The sequence below is a fragment of the Corapipo altera genome, unplaced genomic scaffold, assembly GCF_003945725.1.
Source record: "Corapipo altera isolate COAL_440 unplaced genomic scaffold, ASM394572v1 165, whole genome shotgun sequence".
Taxonomy (NCBI): domain Eukaryota; kingdom Metazoa; phylum Chordata; class Aves; order Passeriformes; family Pipridae; genus Corapipo; species Corapipo altera.
This window is the reverse complement of record NW_020884954.1, coordinates 1,090,276-1,116,405: the sequence shown is the minus strand read 5'-3', so window position 1 is coordinate 1,116,405 and position 26,130 is coordinate 1,090,276. Positions and strand designations below refer to the sequence as shown.

Below are 26,130 nucleotides of genomic sequence, written 5' to 3'. Positions count from 1 at the left end.
AGGACAGAGGCATGCCAGCATCTGGAGCCTGAGGTCCCAAGCACGGCACAGCTCGGCACACAACTGAATGCTACGGTGATTAGATCACTCCAGAACCTCTGAAGCCTGAAAAACCGAAGCACAGCTTCCCGTCTGCAGTGTAAACCTGAAAAGCACCAACCACACCTGAACCATGCCTGGACACAGGGCTGGCTAAGTGTGCTCAGCGTGTCTTTGTAGGAGCTTTTTATTTCAAAGAGTTTTCATAACATAAGCAGGATCTTCTCCACAAAGCTACGATCACCATGAGCTACAACGGCCAGAGCCCTCCAAGGAGAGATTTCTCCCATCAACCCTCTACATCTTTTCACACCTCCTGACCCCATGCTTTTGCTTTTATGTCCTCTGAGTGATCAGCCCTCAGCTGGACACATGGGAGGCACAGTACTCACCCATAAATAGGAGAGGAGGAAAAGCCCTTGCCCTTCACTCACACAGCCCCCCTCAAAGAGGTAAGCAGCCATCCAGCCCCTGCCCTGCTGAGAGAACCCACGTGGGGTGACCCGACGCGAACCAAAGCGCCGGATCTGGCTGCTGGAGGTGGCACTCACCCGACTCCACGTTCCCCAGCATGGCTGGAGAAGACATGGTCAGAGACGCCTTGTGGTTCGGGGGAATCCCGGGGCTCTGCAAAGGAGGCTTTGGAGATGAAGTCCATCCAGGAGAAGGTGCGGGGAGAGACGGAGACTTGAGGTGGACAGGAGAAGCAGCAGCAGACCCCAAGACAGGGGGGGACTTAATGGAGGCAGCAGCGGCTGCGGCAGTGGGGCCCGCGAGCATTCCTGCCAGCTGGGAGGGCGTCTGGGGGGACTTGAGGTTCCCCGAGGGAGACCCCATCATGGGAGACTGGACCTGGCGCATCGTGGGGGACTTCAGGGGGTTGATTCCTGGCGAATGCACCTGACCAGCTGCGGAGATATCCAAGGGCTTGCGGCCGAGGCTGCGCTGCGCGGGGGGAGCAGTGTTGAGGCTATTGGGGTTACTGGTGGGGTTGAGAGGTAGTGGCGGCATGTGGCTGAGCCGGTTGTTAGTCCTTTGGTCAGGCCCGATCTGTTCTCTGAGATTCCGGAGACCGACTCCTGGGCCCTGAGACATGGGGAGGAAAGGCCTGGGACCCATGCCATACTCCTGCTGCGGGTGCTCCCCGAACGGCAGCGGCACCATTTTCTGCTGAGAGGAGAGCATCTCCGAGACGCCAGGGCGCAGCTTCATCATCTCTTCCGGCCCGACTCCTGCCTCCCTCAGCTTCTGAGGGACCAGGGGTGGGTTGGAGCCCATGCTGACATTCATGCCCATGTCCCCCTTCATGCTGCCAGGGCCCATCCCAAACTCCAGCTCCCTGCTAGAAGCCATTTGTGGGGGTATTCCTTTTGGGAAGTCCCCCCTGGAAGGGCTCATCGGTCCTTCTACCGGCATGCGAGGGAAGATGGGGTTGTTCCCAGGCTCCATGTGTCTCTGGGAGGGCATCATTCTGTTTATCTCCATGCCGGGCCTGATGCCTTCCATGTTCAGACCGGGAGGAAGGCCCATCTGTTTCTCAGCCAGCTGCTGCTGGTAGAGCTCTTCGGGCAGGCCCTGTGGATTGGGAAACCGCTCCCCTCGGCCAGGGCCACTGAAGACACCCTGGCCAGGAGGGAAGTTTCGGCCGTCTGGGATTTTTGGCACATCATCTGGCCAACTAACTCCCGAAAGCCCAGGCCGTGAGGCGGGATTCGGGACACTGGGGCCCTCCATCTCAGGGTTCATCATTCCTGCAAAACCAGGCAGGCGCATCTGGCTCCCGGGCACGTTGGGGTGAGGGGCCATGCCCCTGGGGGGCAGAGAGTGTGACATGTTCATGCCTTCAGGGAAGGGCTCTGGGCCCCCAGGTCCCCAGCCCTCACCAGGGGTCATCTGGTAGGGAGGAGGAGGACCTCGGACCACCCCACGAGGCCCGTGCTGGTGGACCATCATGTCCTGCAGGGAACACTGCTGCACAACCACCTGCTCTTGCTTTCTCCTCTTCTCCTCGTAGAACTCCTGTTGCAGCTTGAGCCAGGCCACCTGCTCAGGAGTCATATGGTCCAGGTGGTCTGGGCCTATGGGTCCTGACTGGGAGTTCATTGGTGGTGGCCCCATTTCATCTGGGGAAAAAGGCATGTCCCTGTGTCCTTGAGGGCCAAACGGAGCCCCTCCATCTGTCCGAGACCCTGACCCTTTGCCTAAACTTTGGGATTGAGCCATCATAGCCTGTATCGGCCCTTCAGGTTTCTTTTGGGGACCATCCAGCACCCCAGCGTTTGGGGGAGGCCCCCCACTCTGCCCTCCAGCAAACTCCTTCTCATCAGGGAAGAGCATGCGCTGTATGTCTCGCAGGGTCTGCAGAGAGCGCTCTCGGTGCTCCAGCTGCTCCTGTGACAGTCCATCTGGATTCTCGCCCAAACTGGATGGGTCCCCACCAGACACCTGCTGGGGAGGACCTTTGGGGTCTGCAGCTGAGCTATTGCTACCTTGGGAAACCGGGCTAACCGCTCGGTTATTGGGGGTCGAACTCTGCCCAAATCCTTCCGTCTGCAACGGGGTAGAGTTGGCAGGGCTGCCCACGGACATCACTTTGCTCTCCACGCTGGGACTGTCCTGATCTATGGGACATGGGGGGCCAGTGGATTTGGACACCGGCGCTGACACGGGTGGGGTCGGCTGCATTTTGGCGTTCTGGGGAGGGTTCTGGTCCTGGGCAGCGGGGGGCTGGGGCTGCGGCAGGGGCTTGGGTTCAGTCCGAAGTGCAGTGATCTGGGGGTTCTGCAAGAGAAAGCCACACGTTGTCACCTGTTCTTCCTACAGCCCTGGCACACAAGCAGCAGTGCAAACAAAACGCCCAGTCTCAACCCCACCAGCCCAAACTTTGCAGGCAAGGGTGTCCTTCATGCAGCCATTACAGAACAGCACCTGTTTTGCTCAAGGCTTTACTGCAGGAACCCCTTTCTTCTGTGCTAGCTCTGCACGAGCAACGGGCTGGAAACACACTGCCCGAATACTGCAAGACTCAAACTCTTCTTTGGATGACCCGAGACACTTGTGTGAGGAAGGTCTGAACAAAAACTGTCTTCCTGAAACTTATTTCAGAGTGCAAATAACCATCCATCACTCTGAATCACACACAGGCACACTGACCATTTCCCCTTCCCACCCACACGCAGGTAATTCCCTACCAAGGGTACAGTGTTTCGTTCCGCCTTGCTGTTTGAGATGTTCTGGATATGAAAGGACACAATGGTTTCCACCTGTCCCTTCAGCACAGCTTCTGCAGCCCTGCAAAGACAGACAGGCAGATGCACATATCCAGTTGAAGCTAAGAATCAATTTTTTTCAACTGGCCTCCCTCCCCTCCTTTCAGCTGGCACAAAGGCAGAAAGACTCAACCACACATATTTCACTCTAGATGAGTAGCAGCAGGAAAATGCTCACATCTACGAACTCATCAGCATTCAGGGTTCATGTCTCGCTTTAGCCCATCCTGCACAGATTGCAAAACAACATCTACCACCATTGGCAAGAAACAAATAAAAATCTCCATTCCTCAGAGGAACAAGCAATCATTTCTCAGAGGGAAAAAAAAGTAGGGACATTCTCCTCTACAGCCCCTCCAACAATCCCAAAACAAGTAATGAGTTTTTGCTACTTGATGCAGAAAGTGCCCTTGACAGTCTCTTAAAAAGTGAGCACAAAGAGAACTCCTGCTCCCTGAAGACAATCAAGCATCTACCTACTTACTTGTTGGCCATCTCAGTAGAAAAGACGTAAACCACTTTGGATGGAGTCTTCTGCCCACTTGCTGGCTCCAAAGTGGCAGTCAGACCATGGGAAGGTGTGGAAGACCTTGGGGCTGAAGCATTTGAAGGAGTCATGGAGTGTGGTGTGTGCTGAGACTCCTGGGACTTCACATGATCAGCAGAATTGCAGTCTGGAAGGGGAGAAAGAGGAAAAGAAAGGAATTACTACCTTGGGAGCATTTTGGAAACCATTTCTGGAAACTGATCAGAGGTTTTTCTCCTCTGAAATTTCCTGCTTCTTCCTCGAGCAACACTAAAGGCAATTCTCCTATTGCACCATGCATCTTTCCTCCAATGCCACGCTGCCCTTCAGGCACCACTGGGAGAAAGCTCATCTTGTCCCTTTTCAAGGCCTGTGGCAGTTCCCAGAGCTGATCCCTTTGAATTCTCCCATGGCCACACAGAAAAGCAGGAAAATCACACACTAAAATGAACAAATATAAATATGTCTGCTTCCAAGGAGAATGCTTGTAAAATTTCACTTCTTTTTTTTTTTCCCCCTTCAGCCACCTTAGCCAGGTGACCCAGCAGATGGACAACAAAGGAAAGACAGACCACTGCACATCTAGTGTGGTTTTGCACTGCCTCACAGAGGCAACGCTGGAGCCAGGAACAGAACACAGAAATCTCAACTCTCTGGCTTGTGTTACCAGCCAGGGTACTACAGGTTACGTATCTGTGTTGACAAAACAGACTTGCATATTGTTCAAAACCTGTTACAACAGAGCAGTTCCTGAAAGGCCAAAGGCCAGAAGGAAACCAACAGGTTGCATTTGTACTTTCAAATCCTCTGGGGGAGTTTCAGAGTTACAAAGGAACTTTCCCACCAGAGTCAGGCCTGCTCTCTAACTGAGCAGGAACAAGACATTTGCCAATGCCAGCTATGACAACCTTTCCTCTTCCCCTGCTCTCCAGACCTTTAGACTTCGTTGGAGGGAACTTACAGAATCCCAGACAAATAACATTTGCATAGCAATTCTCCCATCTCACAGAGAATCCAGACTAATTGTCTGCACACAAATCCTAGCAAGCATACCTTTGATTTCAGGGTCATCATTAGGAGTCCCAGCTTCCCTCTGTTCAAAGGAGTCTGCTGAAATGCTCCTCTCTCTCTTCCCCTTCCCCTTGGCACCGTTTCCAGCCCCATTCTTCAGCCCCATGCTCCCACCTGGGCCAGGGAGCACTTTGGGGGTGTGACCTCCACTTTTGGGGTCACAGGGAGAGGGCTGGGATTGGCTGGTGGAGCCCCCTTGTTTGCCTTGGTTGGAAAATTTGGAATCCAGCTGAGGGTTGCCAGACGGGGACATCACTGTAGGGGGGCGGACCATCACCTCCTGCTTTGATTTGGGGCTACAGGGGACAGAGGAGAAAAAAAAAAAAAAAAAGACAAAAAAAGTGACAAATCACACCATTGATTCATTCAGCCCTGTAGGAACAGATTAGAGTGAAGCAGAAACAACCACTGTCACCTTGCAAGCTAAGACAATTTGCTGACACATAAAAAATGCCTGTAAGCTTAGAGTCATGAGGGTGCTTTTCCGAACATGCCCTGAAAGGGTTATTATCCAAGATGGGATCTCATTGCTCAAGAAGGCACCAGGGCAAACCACAGACCTGCCAGATCCCAGAAACTGCTGTCACATGAGGACCCACCTCTGGAGCTTCTGTCAATAAAGACAACGGTTTCTATGTGCACAGAGGAGCGCCTCACACCAAGACCAGCTCAGAGTAAACAAACAAGGCACAATAAAGTTCACCTCACCACTCTCCTGGACCCCAACTACAGCTCCGACCAGAGAAGACCCCCACCCCCCTCCCTCTCACCTCCCTATCCAGTTCTACAGGGAGCACAAGGAAAACCCAGCATTGCTGCAGCATTCGTCATACACCGGGGCGAGCTGCCAGGAAAACACAAACCTCTGACCGTGAAAACAATTAAACCAGCTACAACCTGCCTCTGAATAAGGAAAGAGAAGGAAGGATACCATCTCCAAGCACACTCCTGCAAAATGGGGCAGATGGAGCTTCCTTAATTTGCCAAAGCAGATTCAGAGTCTTTCCTTTCTTCTTCCATCCAGCAAATTGCATCCTAAAAATATTTTGCTCCCCTGGGTTTTACCAGACATATTAGCCACCCCTTTCTCCTCACCCTCCACTTGCTCCATTGCAATTGGATCTTCTGCATTGTGTTTTCCCATCATCACTATCACTTCCAACAGGCAGTGCTTGCTAGCATCCTCACTGTGGGACTCACACAAGCTGTTTCCTCCTCAGGAAAGACATCTGACTCAGAAGCATTCCCTCTGAAATACTCCTAAGTTCTGGATGACCTCTAGGAGTAAATAATCAAACCCAAGAATGCTGTCAATCAGACCATTCTAAGTCCCTGGGCGCCGCTTTGCTTCCATATTCTTCCCCTTCCAGATTAGTGGAGGAGAGATGCTGACCTGCTGCACTGGCAGGTGACTGATGCAGAGGATCCCAGTGCTCAGCAGATCAGTTCTCCAGGCTGCTCAGGCCAATAATACAGAGGAAGCATTTTGTGTGAAAATACAGGCAGAGAGACCTTCTGCTGCCCAACTACCCCTCGGGAAACAGATAATTAGAAGAGGAGGAAGGGGGGGAGAAAAATCCAAGACAGAAAAAGCATGTTTACTCTCCAACAGCCTGTTCAGGCACCTGATGGGAAGGGAGGAGGGCACATGGAACGGAAAATCCACAGCTTTCAGCTCATCCTGAGCCTTGCAAACATGGAGACCCATCAGCACTGTGCAGCCACTGCTCAGGCACTCGGCAGGTCTGAGGGGAGCACGAAGGAGGGCCAGGGGAGCCAAGCCAGCAGCACAGCAGGGACGGCAACACGCACCAACCCGGGGCAGCTGAGGGCAGGCTCTTCCCCTTACCTCTGTGTGTTGCCTGACGGGGAGTTCCTCACTTTGGGGTTACTGGAATGCATTGACAGAAATCCTGAGCTCACAGTCTCACACGCACGCAGATGGGCTCTCGTCAAGTTCCCCTGGGGATCGTGCCGCCAGAGGCAGCGTCGAAGCGCTTCCTGCCACCCGCTCCTCTCAGTGCTGGCTGTCTGCTTGCCTTTTTTCTCTTGGCTCCTCGCTGGTTTTGCACTGGGCACTTCCCTCCTGCAGCTCCAGCATTCTCTAGACGCGTGCCTCCTGCCGCCCAGGGGAAGTCTCGCATCTCCAGGGCACCCTGCAAACCAGCCCAGGAGAAGAGAACAGAAAACCAGTGAGGCACTTCCCGAGCAGACGTGGCTGGTGCGAGGCAGGGCACGGCAATTCTTCCCCCACTCCCGAGAAGACACAGGAGAAGAGCTTTCAGGTGGATGGGTATTTCCAGACCAGAGGCAGCCCTGGCTGGCCATTCAGTTCACAGGCACTGAGGCCACCTTCCCTTCGTCCAAAGCCAATCATTCTGGAGTCAACAAAACAGGGAAGCACCCTGAATCTGAACACTTTGATTCCACATCTGTGCTCAGCTTAAAGACACTTCATAGCAAGTCAGTAGAAAGTCAAAACTGCAAATCCCCAACACGAGTTAGCTATCCAGAATTCCCCTTTGAATGGCTGTAACATGATATTTCTTAAGAACATAAACTCTCCTTAAATCTTTTGTCTCCTCGGTCCAATATACCAAGACATATGCTCAAGGATGTGTGCTAAAGGTTACAAAAAGGGAGAAAAATAAAATAAAACACCTTCCTGGCCACCTGTAAGCTAATGTGTGATTAGTCTGAAAACACCAAGGGTTAGTCACTCATCATATCTACTTAGAAAGGCCAAAAAGCACCAGAGAAGTACCCATCTAAATTTGCTCGGCAACACTCTACAGACCACTGAGGTTTTTAAAAAATAAAACAAAAAAACAACCCCCCCCCCCCAAAAAGAAACTTTTGTCAGCTTCTTTTTAAGAGACAATATGCATGACATGGGCAACAAGGCACCTAAAACTGTTTCTGGAGGAGTAAACTATTGAACATCACTGTTGACGTGCTTTGGGCTAAATTATTTTGGAACAAATTTCTGTCTTGTTTATGTTTCAACAAAATCTCTCCTGTTCATCTCACCTACTCAGATGCAAATCCACTTAATTCAGAATCTAACCAAGATTTATTGTTAATGTATTAAGCATTGCTAGTTAAATATTATTCAAATGTAAATATTCCCGATATTCCTTCTCAGCACCAAAGAAGTAGTTTCTTCCTGTGTATATCAAATGAAACAAAATAAATCTTACCAGAATGGGAACGTCTTGAATTTTATGAAGAAATCACTGTTCAAAATTGCATTTCAGAAACAAAAATTGCCTTGTTTATGTGCTGACACCAGAAGATTAAGAAACACTCTCTGACCACCTCTGGCCAAGGAGATTTATCAGCAACTTGTAGTAGTGAGCACCATGGTTTTCCAGTTCCCCAAATTTATATAGTTCTGAGGCTGTGCCATTATACATTTTAGTGACTTTACACTGCTGTACTTTAACATGATAGTGATCCAAACTGCAGCAGTTCCACAAAGCTCTGCATCATCTCCAAAAATTCTCCTCTCCACCACATGCCTCCCTCATGAGCCAGAGAAGTCACCCTGCTCCCCATTCTCACCTCCACTGTGCTGCACAAACCTATTAATACAGGGAATGTTTCTGCAATAAATATCTCATTTTAAACACCTCCTACTAGGCATAATCAGATGAACTCCAGTCTGAGCCACACAATCCAAAGGATCCACATCCTTCTCCAGGACTATTAGCTGGTTATCCCACTGATTTTGAGAGCAATGTTGGCTTTATCCTATCACTATTGTTATTGCTATCATGCTACAATTGGAGCTGGTGCTATACAGACACACTGAAGATGAGAGAGAACCTCTTCACACATATCTAAATTGTATCATCTTTGCATGCAAATTTTGGCTCCTACGTCTGTTTTGACAACAAAAGTGAAACATCAACAGCATCCAACTCGGCTTTTCAAGAGATTGATACGTCTGTAAAAGTCAGTGGAACTCGGTGATACTGCAGGGTCCTCACTTGAGGTGAAGGTGTGACTGAAAATACAGTGAATTCCAGGATAAAAACAAAAAGAGGGAAAAAAAAAAAAAGAAAAAAGGCATAACAGCATTAAAGGGAGCAGAGCTTGATGTTTATAGGAGGACACAGATGCCTGCATGATGAACTTAAGTATTCTAGTAGTTTCATCCTCTGCTTTTCCATTAGGATATTTATGCATTATGTTACCTTTTATTACAAGATGAGAATAGCCTCAGACTCCCAGCCTTGCACAGTGCAATGAGAAAAAACGAACTGAAGAATCAGGATCACACTGGCTACATGGTATTTCTGACATCAACAAACTTTCAAGTACTTCACCCGGGGCGGAGGGGGGCGGGGGGGAAACCTTCCATTTTTTTAACCCTACTTTTTTATTCTGTATACACATATCTTCCATCTATTAGAACTGATGCGCTCTGCAAGGGAACTGTATTTTCCAATCTCAGTTTAAATTTCTTCTTACCAGAGAGAGCTATAAAGGACACATCAAATATATTCATTGGTGGAACAACAGCAGCTCAACTTCCCCAGCTTCTTATTTCTGCACACTGGGAACGTAGCATCTTTTATAATGTGAAGTGGAATGCCTCATGATTTTCCTCAATGCACTTCTAACATATGTATGTCTGGGAATCCAGGGTTCAATAATGGAAAAGCTCTAGAGAAATGTATTTTTGCAGCTGGAGTCTGCCTGCCATAGCAAAGCCTTTATCATTGCTCTGAAATTAAGGTCACTGACAGCGAATGGTCAAACCACTCCTCAAGATGTTTTGGCAAGCTACATCCAAGGCTGTATTTTTGGCAGTGCTGTAAGGTATGCCAGGCAATGGCTGCAGGGAAAAGGGATGGTTCAATTGGCTACTCGTTCTCACCACCTCTCTCCTGACCACATCAGGGAAAGATGTGAATGGGAACTAACCCAAGGGAAACAACAGAAATCCCTATTCAGCTGGATTCGCCCCCTGATCTGGTTGATCATGCAACCACATCAGTGCCATTGCAAGCTCAAAGGAGGAGGTGAGAACAGGTGAAAACGTAGCCTCACCCCTCTCGGCTGCAGCCTACAATTTGGATGGCTTAAAATGACTTCAAATCTCAGCTGCAGAGACAAAAAAAAAAAAGAGATGGATCTGCACTGGTGGAGATGGGACAGGTCCCCTCCTTTCCAACAAGTAGCTTACCAAGACCCCTGGTGTCACGACACGGCAGTACTCATCGTGGAGGCCATGAGTTGCAAACCACTTGTCTCACAAGAAACGATCACCTGGAACAGAAGAGAGAGGAAAAGTTTCACCAACGAGAACACACAGCCAAAGCCAAGCTGTGCACCCCTTCCACGCACCCAGACACAGAAGCAGAGGAATCAAAGCTTGCTCTGAACCACCGACAAGGGGAAGCCTCTGCTCTGACTGGTAAGGTTTGTCAGCACCCCAAAAAGCCACCATCAGACTGGAAGAATCTGAAAAGCTGCCCATGGAGGAGAAATAGGTCAGACCTGCTTTAGCACTCCCACATTTCAGCCAGCTCAATTCCCATGAGCTCATCTGTGCTTAGAGAAGCTGACACAAAGCCTGGACGTGTCACCTTCCCTTCTCTGCACCCACCTCTCTTCAAAGGCTCGCCTTCCCCTCACTGTGTGCTCAGCAACTCCTGCCAAACCCCTGTGCTTCGCATATACAACCTCCTCCAGAGCCCAACATGTTTAAATAAAAACATCAAGCATCAGGCAGAGCCAGGCAGTCACATCTAGGGGAAAACCGGGCAGGTTTTAGGAGGAGGAGGCACTACCTACTGTTCTGACAGCTCCTACTTTACATCATTGTACACACTACAGGGAGAAGGGAATCCAATGGCAACCCTTCCCAAGTAAGGCATACTGCAAGTCTGCTCAAGATAGAGGGGCCAACCCCACCTTGTACTATGGTTATTTCCTATAAGGTCAAAAGAGTCCATGGCCTAAGAACCCATCAGCCACATTTTCAGTAATACAGACAGCCCTGCATCAATTAATGCTCACTCACATGTTAAAGTAAATTTAAGTGCCTGAAAGTTTGGTAGTACAAGGGAACACAGACTTTGAGGAACAGCTCAATGGTAAAACTGAAGTCAGTAAAAAAAGAGTCAGCTTCTCCCTCACCCACTGTGAAAACTGTAGAGGCTGCAAGAACAGTATGAATCCAGACAACACACACACACACTGTCAGGGCCAGCATGGTCTCTCAGAGCACTCTCAGCTATTTACACAGCACGGACAGCCCTGCAGTTAAAGTATGACTGCAAACTGAAATCACCACCCGAGGTTTTCTGTGTAATCCCAGTGCATTCTGCTGACCAGATCTCCCAACAGAAACGCAGGAGCTGGAGGCTCAATTAGTTACGCGTTGTGAAACCCTTGTGCATATTCTCTTCCCTCCAACATTCTCCAACTATTATCTGCTGCAGCTTCACCTTAATAATGTAGCAATGCACTGCCATGTAATCCACTTGACAAAACCAAACTACAAAGCTGGGCCCAAACAATGCAGCTACACTCTCCACCCAGTCCAGCCAAATCAAACAATGAAATCATCAGCGTGATAGACCATCCTTATCTGGCCAAGTCACACCTGCAGACAGGAGCTGAAACAAACACCTATCGCAACAAGCTGCTTCATCCAGTAAAACCTACCACAGCAGCACAATCATCCCTGAATCCAATTACCCAGTAATATCTCCTCTCCCCTTTCCCCCACCCCACCCAGTGAAACAATACAGGCTAAGCCATGCCAGTGCCAATACTGACACACCTCTACCAAAGCAGAAATCACTTTTTCCCTTGAAGAGGAAAACACCAGCACACAGCAGGATGGGCAGAATCTACCACAAACAACGGCCAGAGCTCCACTGCTTGAAACACTCAATCCCAACTTGGCAAAAAACTGCATTACAGATCACAGATCAGGCCTGGAAGAGGGACACCATCCATCTTTTAGGCTACCCAGTTCCTGCAATGTAATTCCATCCCCTAGTGTCCCATCTCTGCTGCTCACCTGCATGGTCTCAGTCCCCAGCCAGCACAAGACAGCTTGCTCTCCACAGTGATTTGGAGAGCACAAGGCCGAGAGGACACACAGGAGCAGCTACCACAGAGTAACCAACAAGATGCAAATGCACATCTTGGTTTACCCCTTGGTTAAGTATTCGTGAACCACCCCTGTACTTCTACAAACCAGCCACCATACTACTGCACTGCAAACAGAAGGTGAAAAAAAAAAACCATCAAAACTAGCTCATTCCTACTTTAGGCCTTTAAAACTGCAGAAGCTTGGCGGTGATAAGTGGTCAAGTACCCGGAGGTGTACAGCATTATGGCTGCTCCAGCAGGAACAGCTGCAGACATCACTGATTCACTTCACTCTTTTCTCCCCCTCTTTGAGAAGGAGAATGTGGAGAGATGAAATAAAGGCATACCAAGTAGATAAAAGTATCAGACTTGTGGCCTTACTGTGACATGAAGCATTAAAGGCAAGAAACCTTTCTCTGTGTACAAGAAAGAGCACGCTGCTATTTTCCCCGTGGCCTTTCTGAGACTGTCAGTCTGTGCTGGACTGAGGCTGGTGAGAGCCAAAAATCAGCATGGAAGAAGAAAAAAGGCTAGAGACCTGCTGCTACAGAAAACAAAAGACAACTTTGAATGCAAGCTGAGCCTGCACCCTGAATTGTATCTGTGACAGTGGAATGGGCAAGGAAGGAGAGAGAGTGGAGTAAGAGACTGCTCTGGGAAGAGCAGCAGCTTTAGGAGGGCCCAAAACCAGCAGCAGCAGGAGGCATTTGAGCCACCACTCATCCTGACAGCCACCAGGAAGCAAACCTCTGCATGAGCATCCACCAGTGGATTCCCTGTGTGACCTGAGAGGTGGGGTTAGGCAGTGAATCAGCCAACACGCTCCTTCAGCACAATTTTACTGGGAAGGGCACATCCTATTTCTCCGACCCTCATTCAACCACATAACAGGGAGAACAGCTGCACTGGCAAAAGGTGAATCCCCTACACCCAAGAGCCACCACTGGTTACAATCACGTGCTGCACTTACCAGTTTTGTTAAGCATTTGATTATTTTACACACTTGCAGCTGAACTGCACATTACTTTTTAATAAGCTGCTGTTTAATGAAGTACTTGATTACACACCTCATTGATAAGGAGAGCAACTGGGAAACAAGAGGACTCAGGAAGGGTTATTTAACGCTTTTATTGAGCTGTCAGACTTCCTTAAGATCATGTAAAAGCAAACAGATAAATTGACATGAGTATTCTACACCCCACGCATCTCCCCATGGCATTGGAGGATGGAGGGACACAGGACACTCTTCAATCCCTTGAACCAGCCCCAATTTCTAGATATGGCTCCCTACCAAGGGCTATTAAATACACCTTTAAATCTGCCTCTACCTCTTAGCAAAAGCTGCCCTCCTCATCCTTTCCCAGGAATGCATAAAGCCTGTAACACAACTAGGATTGGACCCACCAGTGTTCAAACAGGTCTGTCAAAAACGCAGCCTTAACCTCCTGTACACCAACTGCCCTGCTGGACCCAGGAAAGCAACTCCCACCAGCCCAAGCCAACCCAACTGTATCCCTTCCACTGCCAGCACTTGTGATCCAGCTGAAAACTGGTTCCAGATAAGACAGGAATAATTTTCAGGAGACAACTTTCATGTTTCTTCCAGCCAGGTGGCCACATGCTCTCTGGCACAAAGGAGGCAGCAGTGACTGATGTCACAGGCATGGATAGACCTGTGCTTGTTAAAATACACTTGCATCCATCTCCTGGATGGCAGGTTCCTCTGCCCTTTTTCCTAAACAAGGGCAGAAAATACACGGGGTACCTAAAGAACTGCTGGGGCTAAAGACACAGTGTCACATGTGCACATAAATTCACACACCACCTGAACACCACACAACTCTGCTCTGCCATCAGCAGATGCCCTGACTACCTACACTGTCCTGGCTCTTTCCACTGCAGGGTTTGCAGACCTCAGCCCTCAACCAAACTACACAAATTATCACACATCAGACTCTCAGCTGACATGCTCCACGTGCACCTTCTACCAGAAAGGCAGGGGCCACTTGCACCAGGGTCACCTCATATGGCACACGGACCGCATCCCACCCAAAACAGCTGATGATTTGTGAAAAATGCCATGTTCCATCATTCCCTAGTAAGCCACAAATCCCCCTTATTTATAAATTATTTTCTCAACATCAAGAGATAACTTGTCCACCTAAGCTGAGTAGACAGCAACTCACAGCCAGTCACCAATTTCTAGATGGTCCTAACTTATTCTGAAGCAGCATAGACTTTCCCATGTTTACGTCTTGCCAATAAAAAGTTATGGCATACACAAAGCCTTCAGTTCCACAAAATATTCCACTTACCCACATCAGAGAAATCACTGCTAACCCAAAGTCTGCACAGTATTACCTCTCTGCTCACAGTCTTGCACTGGAAATTACTCTCAAGCAACACAATAATCAATAACTTGTCACCTAAAGTTGTTTTGCTACATGAATGTGGGGACTATGCAACCTCCACAGAGAAAACACCTTCTCCTCTACACATGGTGAGTACACAATTCTCTGTTAAACTCCAAATGAGTAGGTTACTGCCTACAGCTACCTCCAGCCCTGAAGCACAGAGAAAGGGGCTGAGCAAAGACAAGCTCACTTAAAATTAGCACCTTGAAGACCTACGAGCACACTGCCGTGGAAAGAGCAAGATTCTATGCCATTACATGGGAGAGGAGTTCCTCTGACTTCCTCAACTTAATGCAAGAATTCAGGACCACAGGAATAAGCCTCACAGAAACTGTAAGAATATATTTAATCACCCCTGTGCAAATGAAGTTTGTGTGTTCATACTCTGCTGAGCCTACCTGTGCCTGCCCATATCTCAAGTCAGGCAGTACAGATACCCTTCCTCCCATAATTCCCCCCCAACTCCTATCACCACACACATGGACATCTCCCAGAGAATCAATCCGTCCTAAAGTCCATCCAGAACAGCAATGGCCACAGAAAACTCAACCTTTTGGTCTCCATCCTTAAAATGTAAAGTCAAAACAATCACTGGCAAAGCACAATACAAACCCAAAGGCTCAGGGCACTAAGTGTTTTATGACTTTTCTCTCAGAAAATGGCATCTCCAGCAACTATTCACTTCCTTCCTCCTGCTGGCAAGCACATGGATAACCAACAGTAGCCACAAAGCGTAAGTAATTAGTGTTACTATATAAGTAATTAGTATTTTTAGGTACTTTAAAAAAAAAATCATCCTAAAATAGTCTTTTGCAACAAACACATTACCCACCACTCTCATAAGCACCACTTTTGAGAGCTGTGAGTAGCACTAACACTTTTTGTCAAACAGACAACTACTTGCCCATTAAACCTTCTTTCAGTGCATCAAACAACACTTCAGTGCATTATTAATCCAGTGGGGACAAATGACTGTCCTAGACAGCTTCTGACTCTGTATGACTCCTTCCCCAAAGTAATGGAGGAGACAGACACTTATGGATGCTGGTGAGCAGATCCAAGGTGCACAGAGACAGACACGAAGAGCCTTTTAATTTCCCAGCTGCTATTATGTAGACAACACTCCAACTACTTGGTCCACCTGGGACTCAAACAAGCTCCTGGCAGATTCTGACACAGTTCCAAGAAATCAGTCTGGGGGAAAACGCCAAGAAGAAAAATCCCTAAAAAAAAAAAACAACAAAAAAAAAAAACCTAAAAAAACTAAAAAAATCTCAAAGCCTGAGCTACAACTATCTGCTTGGGTACGGGGTCCATGCCGTGCCAGCCTCTCCAGCAGCAGTGGCATTTGCAGGTCAGCCAGAATGCTGCCAGGGCGCTGGGGACGCCGCCGCGCACCCCACAGCGTCACACCGACCTCAGCCCAGCAGCCCTGCACAGCTGCCAGCACCAGCTCAGCTCCACCTCTGTTAGCAATGCTGGGAGCAGCCTATGTACTTTACAGCTGGAGTTTTAAGCACCTTACGTGGGGTGTCACTTGCCCGAGCAGCAGCCCGCCTGCCCTGCCGTTCCTACTGTTGTCGACACCCGTAAGGATCAGCAGCTCGAGCAATAAGGGATTTTTCAAGAAATGTTTTAACAGTATTTCCCTAATATATGGCAGGCTTCCCACAGTTAACAGCCCCAGCATCAGTCAGCATTGCATGCAGGAGTCCAGTGGACAATGATAGGAGCTTTCCACAGGCTGTTTCGTTGCTTTGGTTTCTGTCAAAAGTTTCTTCTACTTTTCAGGAGTTAGGCAACGTGTTCAGAGGCAGAGGCAGTCTTCTCCCCCTTACTTCTCTGGGTTTGTTTTTTAAAAAATTTAAATAGGGACATCTGCATGAACAACCATGGGTAAAAGACACCTGCATCAAGCTTGCCAGCAGCCCATTATCTAGAAACTAATCTGTGGGAAGGGAGCAGGGGGAAAATATGCTGAAATAATGGATGGGAAGACAGGACCGAGGAGACACCAGTTTGTTCTTCAACAAGTAGTAACGTCACACCGCCTAGGCAGAAGGCTTGGGAGAAACAAGTCACCTATCAGTTCAGCCTGGGGAAAAAAAAAAAGGGCTTTTCCCTTTCCTTTCAGCATCACTTCAACGGGCTTCCAGAATGAAAGATAAGAAGCAATCCTCAGGCAGAACTCCCTGGGCTGCAATCTTGTCAGTTTTCATGAGCTAAGTGAGGCTGGGATGGGTCAGCACAGGACAGAGCTGCTCTGAGGAAAACCCAGTGCTACATGTAGCGAGCAGTAATTCCCTGGTATGCTGCAAGGGGACACTGTGCCCACCCGAATCGCTGGGGGTGACCCACACACCTTCCTCCCTTTTAACCTTCACAGGCATGTGGTCTCTCTCATCCCAAACGAGCAGTTTTTCAAGGCTCCCCTGAGTATCACTACCTTCCAGCACTGCCTGTCTGACCAGTTTTTCCTTCAGGACTGTCACCACCAGCCATCCTTCTGCTCTTCTCCAGCACCTGGGGAGCTCAGCACACCACAAAGCTGCCATTCCCACAGGGACAGAGCTGGAGGGTTACTATATCCCCTGCAGCTTACTGCTGGGTAAGATGAGTGTCAGGGGGTGCAGTGAACCTCTCACTTCTTTGCTTTCAGGCCCACATTAGGCACAAGAGATGTAGCACAACCTTTAGCCCCACAGTGCAGCGCTTCCACACTGGTTTCCTTGTCGTTAAATGCAGGATCTTCCACACAGCAATGACTCTTCTGAGGAGTGAGGCACTTCAAAGAACTCCAGCAAGCAAAGACTGCATGTACACACTACTCCACGACGCTACATGATTATATCAAAGCTGCCGGGATGAAAAACTGACATTTGATAAATAACACGAGGTCACCTCAAAGATCTCATGTGGAAAAAAAAAAATAAAAAAATGTTATTTTGACAAGAAATTAAGCAATTGTATAATCAGGTCTATTATCAAATCTACTGCTTTGACACGATCTTATAAAAGCACGAGGAGCATGCAATTCCAATTGCTGCGGGATCCTCCCTCACTCCACACAAGATGTAGGCATTTAATATTCTTCTAGTTAGCCACGCATGTACAGCAAAGCCTAACGCACTTCAAAGTATTTACTGTGCTGCATAAACAGAGAGCTGCTTCCAAAGACTCAGAACTGTCAAATCAAAGCTAGCTTCCACCAGAGCATTCAGGAGCATTTCTGCTGGGTGGTGGCTATCTGCCTGACAGTTTCAACCTTCTATCCCCAACCACGAGAAGGTTAAAATTTATATATATATATATATATTTATATATGTATATGTATATTGATTTTTTTTTCAAGAGACAGAAGAAAGCGTTTTCTTGCTAACAAGCTGTCAAGTCATTTTGGCCTGAAGTTTTCTTCACTCCTTTCTCACACATACACATAAAATGTGGTGGAAAACTCCCATTCCACTAGAAGAAGTTCTGAGAAGAGTTTCTCCATACGTAGGTCTGCCCGAACTCTCCATTGTAACAGCTCTTGCTGTGGAAGCTGTGGCTGCTCACCTCAACAGGCTACAGCTTGGTTTTGTATTATACTGCAGATACACTTCTAATCAACCCTCAAACAAATCCAGATTGGTACATAGATAAAACACTGCCATTTCACAGGCAGTGGAACAGAGACATCAAGACACCTGAAGAAGTCCGTTCAGCAAAATGCAGAAAGCAGAGCTCTGGGCCACCTGAAAAAATGGTCAGGTGCTGCTCCTACCCAGTGTTTTTATCAGTGAACCACTCAACCAGAGTTTTTGTTCAGGTCTTCACAACTCTGTACACACTGCAGAGGTAGCAATGATATCCTGACACGGCATACACAAGCAGACTCACAGACCTGAAGCAATTTGTAGAGCATATGTAACATGGTCGAGTAGATAAATCACGGGCTCTGTTCTCAAGTTCGTCACCAAATCCAACCTAACCTGGTTATAAAAGAGCCCATGGGCCCCAGCTGCCCCCTGATAAGGTAAAACAGATATCTGCACCCTTTGTTCAGAAGGCACAGAGGACAACAACAGGCACTCAGGGACCATCCAGTGACAAGATGGGTCAGTGATTCAAAGCTCCCTTGCCCTGCTGCTATGCAGACAGCCCCACCAGAAAGCCAAGGAGCAAAGCCACAGTGGCACTGCCTTCTTAAGAGGCCAAACAGCCATGAGAACATGAGAAAATGACAACCAGCTCAGGGCAACTGCAAATGCCAGGAGCTGGACAGGCAGCTGTGTGGCTACCTGTGCCTGAACAACTGCTCTGAACTCAATACAGAAAACATTAAGCTCTCCCTCAATTCCACATGCAGCTAAATTATTGTGTACATCGTGCACTCTTCTTGTCACAGACTGTACCACTAAGGAGCACTTAAAACCAGCACTGTTTTCAAGACTACAGCACCCAATTTTCAGTGAGGACGTTGCTCTACCACCTCTCAGCCCTGCTTTGCTGAAAGAAATCATGTCACTGGTAAAGCATGCTTTCCAGACTCCTTCCTTCAAAAGGATTTCATTGATTCTACCTAGGCTTTAAAAAACAGTCCACTGTTCATCTCCCTTCCCTATTCCACAAGCTCCTTCTCAGAGGCCAAACAAGGAAAATCTCACCTCTCCTTTTAAGTCTGTCCGAAAACAAAGGCACCTTGGAGCAAGCCTATCTGTTCTAAACAGATAACATTCATTCTTCACGCACAGTAAAAAACTTCATAACGGTCTTTAAAACAAATTCAACGAGTGTTGCCAAAGCGGATCAAAACCAGAGCGCTCAGATCCGACCCTGCCGAAGAGCAGGTAAGAACCACCCCAGGAGGAGGAGCAAAGCAAATGTGAAAAGCTGGGTAGCAGCAGTTCACCCCTCGGTAGCCACACTCTGGTAGCTCAGCCCAGGTTTCAGGATGGCTCACCACGACCCAACCAGAAGCCTGTGCAGCTGAAAGGCGCATCTCACGCGCTGGTCTCAGTCAAGTTTCCAGAGAAGCGTGTGAGAACCCTGCAGCAAACCCAGGCACAACAAGCTATTCCCTCCCTCTCTTTCCCAATATAGAAGCACATCTGTTAGAGCAGAATAAAAAACAAGGTTTAGACCACAGGCTTAATACCTCTTCCAAAATTTCTACTGTCACTGATTACGATAATTGAATATTCTTCATATTCCTACAGACATCTGATGCTTTTTAACTCTTGTTGAATTCTTGCTCCTGATGATTCTCACAGCATGAGTTTCACTGCTTAATTGCAACCACACTAAATAGTCTATAGTCAATTTACAGTGCATGTTCTGTATCATCAGGCAGTCTTGACACAGCAGAAACTTTTCCATAGCTAAACCATCATACTCTTCTTTTTGCACTGCTTAAAGCTCCTTAAAGAAGGTTTCTCTTTTGATACCTTGCCTATATGTCCAGGGATGATTTTTGGCAAAAAGAACAAGGTAAGCTGAAGGGAACTGTTCTCAGGCAAGGGAAGCTGTAACAAACAGGTGTAAAAAAACACTTAGCAAGCTTAGCAGGCTCTTGGGGTATAGTTAGATGAGCACTCCTTTTGGCAGCAATGCCAGCTTAAAGAACTGCTGCTACCAACATTTACTTCCACCCCTGCACCACACACTGTCTGATGTGCCCATACAACCACTTGTGTGGCCAAACAGTGAACCAGTTTGGCAAACTGATGCAGGCTAAGTATCATCTTTTTTTTTTTTTGCCAGGCTACTTATAATCCAGATCAACTCCTGGATCCTTTCAGCATCCAGCTGCTCCAGCAGCAGCAGCACCAGCAGGGTGGCACAGAGTCAAAATGGGCAAGCACCAAGGGCTCCGCACAAGCCAACTCTAGGCCCCTACAGGTAAGGGTGCAGCCACAAAGCACAGCCCTGCTTCTTCAGAGGTATAAATTAAAAGTCAACACTGGAACAGTTCACTTGGATTCAGCACATTAAAATGTCACCTTCTTTTGCTAACCAGTGTTTGTGAGCCGGGGTGGTCTTAAAGGCAACCCTTCAGAAATGTCCCAACAGATAGATTTATTTTGTTTGTTTGTTCAAGTTCTTTGACGTTATCAGGAATTCCTAATTACAAACAAGGTTCCTGTTCTTCTGGACTTGTGCAGTCCCTACCACAAAGGAGATCAAGCTCCAAAATGATTAAACTTTTAAAACACAACAAAAAAAAACCCAACAAACCTAACAGACGAGAGCAAGGGTGTGTGAGGGAAAGCTATTTTAAATCCAACAGGCAGAGCAGTGCTTGGACAAAAACTCAGCAAGGAAATCTCCTTCCATTCACAAATTGCCCTGAAAACCCGAGTTAACACCTTGACTTTGCCAGCAGGAAGACTACAGGGACTCCAGCAGAGCTTGTAAGCAGGAAATCCAAGCCCACAGCAAAACTTGCTGGGTTAAAGGACTTCATATCTATGTAAACAGAGCACAGAACTTAGCGAGGCACAGGGATTTCTGTGAAGTCCAAGGCCATGCAAGATAGTTAGAAGGATTTTATGAAGGCTGCCTGCATTGCTCTGAAGAAATTCTGGTAAACTTCTAGAGACCAGAGGAGATGAAGCCCTGTGAGGCAGCACAGCTCACATTTAAGACAGAAATTAGTTTGAATACTCGCTTGAGTGTAAATTGCTCCACGGGACAAAGCTGTTGTTGGTTGGGTTTTGATTTCTTTTCCTGTTGAATTTATAAAAGATCAACAAAACTCCTAAGCCACAGGCACAGTTTGTAAGGCCAGAGAGCCGACAGAGCACGTCAGGAACTCAGAGGGAAAAAACATCCAGAAAGAAACATCTAGAAATAGGTATGGGAAGACAACATGTTACAGAGCAACAAGCCTGAATGGCTATCAAATATGGATCAAAGGCACTCCATTCTCATCCACCTCAAACGTATAAACTGCTCAGAAAAGCTGTTGTATATGAACATTTTAGCCTTGTGGTTCATAGTTGCCTTAGTTTCTATATTTGGATATTTTGTGACAAATGTAGTTTCTCTGGCTGGGGACTGACCCTAACTGAAAACAATCCAAGCCGTGAACTGCAAGATGGGGGGGGAAGGAAGGGGGAAACACAAGGAAGAAAGAAAAGAGTCCACACTCTTTGTATTCTTAATATACAGAAGAGATCTACAAAGTTTCTGGTTGTATGAAGGGAAACTATTTATTTTCTTTCACATTAAAATTCAGGCCCTGCCTAGCTTAGAAGACTGTGTTGACCAATAAGCAAATTAACTTATCACAAGGGAGGAAAGCAAAAGACCTCCCAAAAACAAACAACTACAAAAAGATGGTCACAAAGGTACTGTCGTAGCCCAGCTACTCCCTCACACCAGAGCAGATCACGATTTCTCCCAAAACATCTTTACTACATCTCTGAGCTCATAATCTGTATTGGGAAAACCACACTGGGAAGTCAGCAACACAGCTTTTACCAAACATCGCAAAAATCAAGAGCACATTCCCCAAAAGAATGTTAACCTGACCAAAGATGAGCAGCTGAATGGGAGTGGAACTTACACAAAAACTTGTTTAGGGTGGGGTTTTTTTTTGCTTGGTTTTGTTCACACTTATTTAACGTCAATGATTGATTAACATTTTGGATAAAGGAGGTCTTTGTTAGTGATTCAGCATCCCCACCCCTTCAATTAAGGTGTTAAGAGTTCACACAAGTGCAGTGAGACCCAAGATCCCCAGACCCCTTTCCACAACAAAAACCCGACCCCCAAAAAAACCAAATTTAAATAAAACACCAAAAAAACCCCAACAAAACAAAAACGCACTCTCCCCACTGAGAAAACTGCCAAATCCCAAAACTGACATCGTTGCTAACTTCAAGTTAAAAAAAGAAAGATGCCTTTCTTTTGTTGTTTGAGGAGAGGCCAGCAAGGGAGAAAGGGAAAGAATATGAGCCCTTGAGCCATTTTTATGCTCTGAGTAAGAAAAAAAAAAAAAGGACACATTCATTAAAAATAATCTCTTTGGAGATCACTGTTAAAAGAAAAAAAAAAAACAAAAATCCACACTGCACAACAGAGCCATCCTGCCAACTTGTCCAAAATGGCTATAAAACCTCACCAGAGCAGCCCGTTGTAATTCAGGGGAGAAAGCAGATCCCTGCACTGTGGGATGCGGGCACGAGCACTTCTGAGAGCACAGCTCCACTGCCACAGGATGAACACAGCACGACTGTGGGTGCCCCTGTTTAGCTTCACCACCCCAACACCTGTAACACCCAGGCAGAAATCGGGCACGACAAGATGTGAAGCAGCAGAGAGGCAAACAAAAAGAAGTGGGGATAAAGCTGTTTAGGTATGTTAATTCTCTCATTCCATACCCTTTTATTCCATGTAATGCCTTGCCTAGCTTTCCAGCACTTGTTTTTGAAATATTTTGAGCAATCACTGACCAAATAACCCAAGAAAACAGAAGAAAAAAAATCTACATCACTTCTTTTCCTCATGCTGTTAAAGCTTGATGCTTAGAGCATCCTATGATGCCTGTGTGGGCTTTTCACAGAGAAATCGAGGACAGAACACTTTCAAGGAAAAAGAATGCTACTGGAACCCCTAAAAACTGGAATAACTGTCTCCCCCACTTCCTCAAACTGTGTTTTGACAGTAGAACAACCAGTCACTAACAGGGAGGCTTTGTGAGACAAACTCGACCTGGCACAACCCCTTCTTCTCTGCCCAGACCAAGGTGGTGTCACTTTACCAGGTTAGAGCTACAAGACTTGATGTTCCTCTCCCCAGAAAGTGAGGTTCATGGTCATTTCCAGACCAGTTTCAGAGTCCAAGTTAGGTTTGGCACCTGGAGAGTAAAAGCATCTTCCCTTTCACGTTGGTGGCTTTGAACCCTTCCACAAGCACCTCCCTACTAAACACTTCTTTTGTACTTACTTTCTTTCTTTGCTGCCTGACAATTTCCTGATTCCTCATGTAGTTTACTATTAAGCCACTAATCATGTAATCATCCCACCCTAATTTTTTATACCCAAATAGCAACCCACAGTTGACTGTCACATCGGATTCCTCCCATCTGCGTCCTCGCGCTTTGTCTCCCCTCCGCGAGCAACATCCACCTTCCACATCCCAAACACTCCATCAGCAGAGGCCTCTCCAGTCCCATCATTCCACCACCTACACTGAGACCTCAGGGACAGAAAGCTGGACTACACAGAAAACCAGGGTGCTCTCGCTCATCTCAGAGGTGGAGCCGTGCTGCCTTCCTGCATCTGCCTGTCCCATCATTTCCCTGAGCATTTGGGGTCTTCAGTGTTCGTTTCTCCTCATCATCCAACCCTTGGCCTCATGAACTTGCAGTGTTTCCAAAGATTTAGCCTTTCTCATCCCCCTCTGCAGCCAGCCAGGGCACAGATTGCCTCTCTCTCTCTCTCTCTCACACACACACACACACAAAATGCCTCTCCTCTACCTAGCAGGAATACTTCCAAATAAACACACTGCTCCTGCCTTGTCAGATACTGCTCCTCCCCACAATCCCTATATACAAGATCCCCTCCCACACTCCTGGTATCCCACAAACTCCTCTTGCACAGCTATCCCACATACCAGTCCAACACTACATGCTCAGCTTCCCTGGATTCCTGCTCTCCTGAACTGCCTACCCTGCTTTCCCAGCTCTGGAGCCCTACAGTTTCCCTCATGACCACTTGCACCACCTCCCCCAAGCTGAAAGCACTTCCTGCCCACCCCACATTCTGGCTCCCAGTGCCTCCCCATACCACAGCAGTCCCACTCCCATATCCCTTTCTCCCAATGACTCAAGTCCCAGCTCCTCACATCCTTCCATCCCCTCGTGTATCAACCCAGTTCTCCCCAGCAGACCTCATACTCCACATTGCTTCATCCACCTCTTCCTCTTTTCCTGCAGACACCCATATTTCAGTTCTTCCTGCACCAAAGCCCCCCATCCCTTCCTCACAACACATCCCAGATGACGTGATGTCCCACACACCATCTCCCACCCCATCACTGCCTGTTCCACCTTTTATTCCAATCCCTACATCCCTTCCACAGACCTCTGTGCCCCAGCCCCTCGCTCCAGCTCCACTGCAGAGTTCACACACGCAGCTCCCACCCCACTTACTCCAGCTTCTTTCTCCTAGGACACTTCTCACTCTCAAATCCAACAGCCCAGCCCTGGTGCTGCAGCCCCTCCCATCCCATGTCCCAGCCCCTCACTGGGATTGGAATCCCAGAGCCACCTCTCTCATCCACCCAACACCGTCCTTTTCCACGGCACAGCCCTGAGGGCACCCCACAAACCTCAGAGCACCCCACACACCAGCCTGGCCTCCAGAGCACACCCCAGTGCCACCCCACAGCCACGGGGACACCCAGTGCCCCCAGCACAACCCAGTGCCCCCAGCACAACCCAGTGCCCCCAGCACAGCACAGCCACGTGGGCACCCCAGAGCACCCCACACATCCCTCCACGAAGTACAGCTCTTGGGGCATCCCATGCACCACACAGCAACCCAGGACAACCCACACACCCCTTCCCACAGCAAATCCCCTCTGGCATGCCCTGCAAGTAGGAGCATCCCATACATTCCTCCATACAGCACAGCCCCCAGGGCATCCCCTGCACCACAATGCAGGGCAGAGCATTCCATGTGCCCCTCCACAGGGCACAGCCTCCAGGGTTCCCTGTGCAAGCCAAAGCACCCCAATCATCCCACGGAGCACAGCTCCAAGAGCATTCCCTGTGCACCCCAAACATCCCACGGAGCACAGCTCCAAGTGCATCCCACGCTCTTCACACATCCCTCCACGAAACACAGCACCCAGGTACCGTGTGCTCCCCACACATCCCATGGAGCACATCCCATGGAGCACATCCCCTGCACCTCACGCATCCCACCATGAAGTACAGCTCCCAGGGCATTCCCTTGTGCCCCACACATCCCGTGGAGCACATCCCCTGCTCCCCCACAGATCCCTCCATGGAGCACAGCTCCCAGAGCATCCCCTGCTCCCCACACATCTCATGGGACACAGCTCCTGGAGCACTCCCTGCTTTCCACCCATCCCTCCATCGAGCCCCCTTGCTCCAGGGGTGCAGGGGGGTGGAGGAAAAGGAAGGGAGTCCCATGGAACATATCCCCTGCACCCCACACTTCCCTCCACGGAGCACAGCTCTCAGCACATCCCATGCTCCCCACACACCTCATGGGGCACACCTCCTGGAGCATTCCCTGCTCCCCACTGATCCCTCCATGGAGCACATTCCCTGCTCCCCACACATCCATCCCTCCATGGAGCACATTCCCTGCTCCCCACACACCCCGTGGAACACAGCTCCTAGAGTGTCCCCTGCTCCCCACAGATCCCTCCATGGAGCACATCCCCTGCTCCCCACAGATTCCTCCATGGAGCACATTCCCTGCTCCCCACAGATCCCATGGAGCACATCCCCTGCTCCCCACAGATCCCTCCATGGAGCACATCTCCTGTTCCCCACACCTCGTCCCATGGAGCACATTCCCTGCTCCCCACACACCTCATGGGGCACAGTTCCTGGAGCATCCCCCGCTCCCCACAGACCCCTCCACGGGGCACAGCTCCCAGCACATCCCAGCTCCCCACACATCCCATGGAGCACATTCCCTGCTCCCCACAGATCCCATGGAGCACA

The 26,130-nt window shown here is 48.5% G+C and overlaps 2 protein-coding genes across 10 annotated transcripts in view; both read right to left on the bottom strand.

Moving 5' to 3' along the window:
• BCL9 (BCL9, transcription coactivator) overlaps nucleotides 1-26,130 on the bottom strand; it is a 31,498-nt gene that overhangs the window by 5,040 nt on the left and 328 nt on the right. For 2 of the 7 annotated variants that reach the window (XM_027663510.1, XM_027663511.1), the window contains exons 1-5: nucleotides 6,755-6,984; nucleotides 4,888-5,201; nucleotides 3,793-3,982; nucleotides 3,231-3,330; nucleotides 591-2,820 (exon numbers count right to left, since the gene is read on the bottom strand). In XM_027663510.1, the coding sequence (XP_027519311.1) occupies nucleotides 591-2,820; nucleotides 3,231-3,330; nucleotides 3,793-3,982; nucleotides 4,888-5,201; nucleotides 6,755-6,807 (2,887 nt within the window). In that variant the 5' untranslated portion in view covers nucleotides 6,808-6,984. Of the gene's footprint in view, nucleotides 1-590; nucleotides 2,821-3,230; nucleotides 3,331-3,792; nucleotides 3,983-4,887; nucleotides 5,202-6,754; nucleotides 7,062-10,099; nucleotides 15,643-16,797; nucleotides 16,814-16,881; nucleotides 22,595-26,130 lie in introns of those variants that run through there. The other 5 variants (XM_027663514.1, XM_027663516.1, XM_027663513.1 and 2 more) reach the window with 5 other exon arrangements.
• Nucleotides 22,627-25,988, bottom strand: LOC113956688. 3 transcript variants are annotated; one of them, XM_027663518.1, is made up of 4 exons: nucleotides 25,702-25,988; nucleotides 25,465-25,479; nucleotides 25,254-25,322; nucleotides 22,627-25,207 (listed from the first exon to the last, which is right to left on the bottom strand). In XM_027663518.1, exons 1-4 carry the CDS (start codon nucleotides 25,940-25,942, stop codon nucleotides 24,576-24,578), a joined length of 957 nt encoding a protein of 318 aa, XP_027519319.1. In that variant the 5' UTR covers nucleotides 25,943-25,988; the 3' UTR covers nucleotides 22,627-24,575. The 3 variants fall into 3 exon arrangements, with proteins under 3 accessions (XP_027519319.1, XP_027519318.1, XP_027519321.1); XM_027663517.1 differs by having other exon boundaries at nucleotides 22,627-25,322; XM_027663520.1 differs by lacking the exon at nucleotides 25,254-25,322 and having other exon boundaries at nucleotides 22,627-25,204; nucleotides 25,424-25,476; nucleotides 25,703-25,988.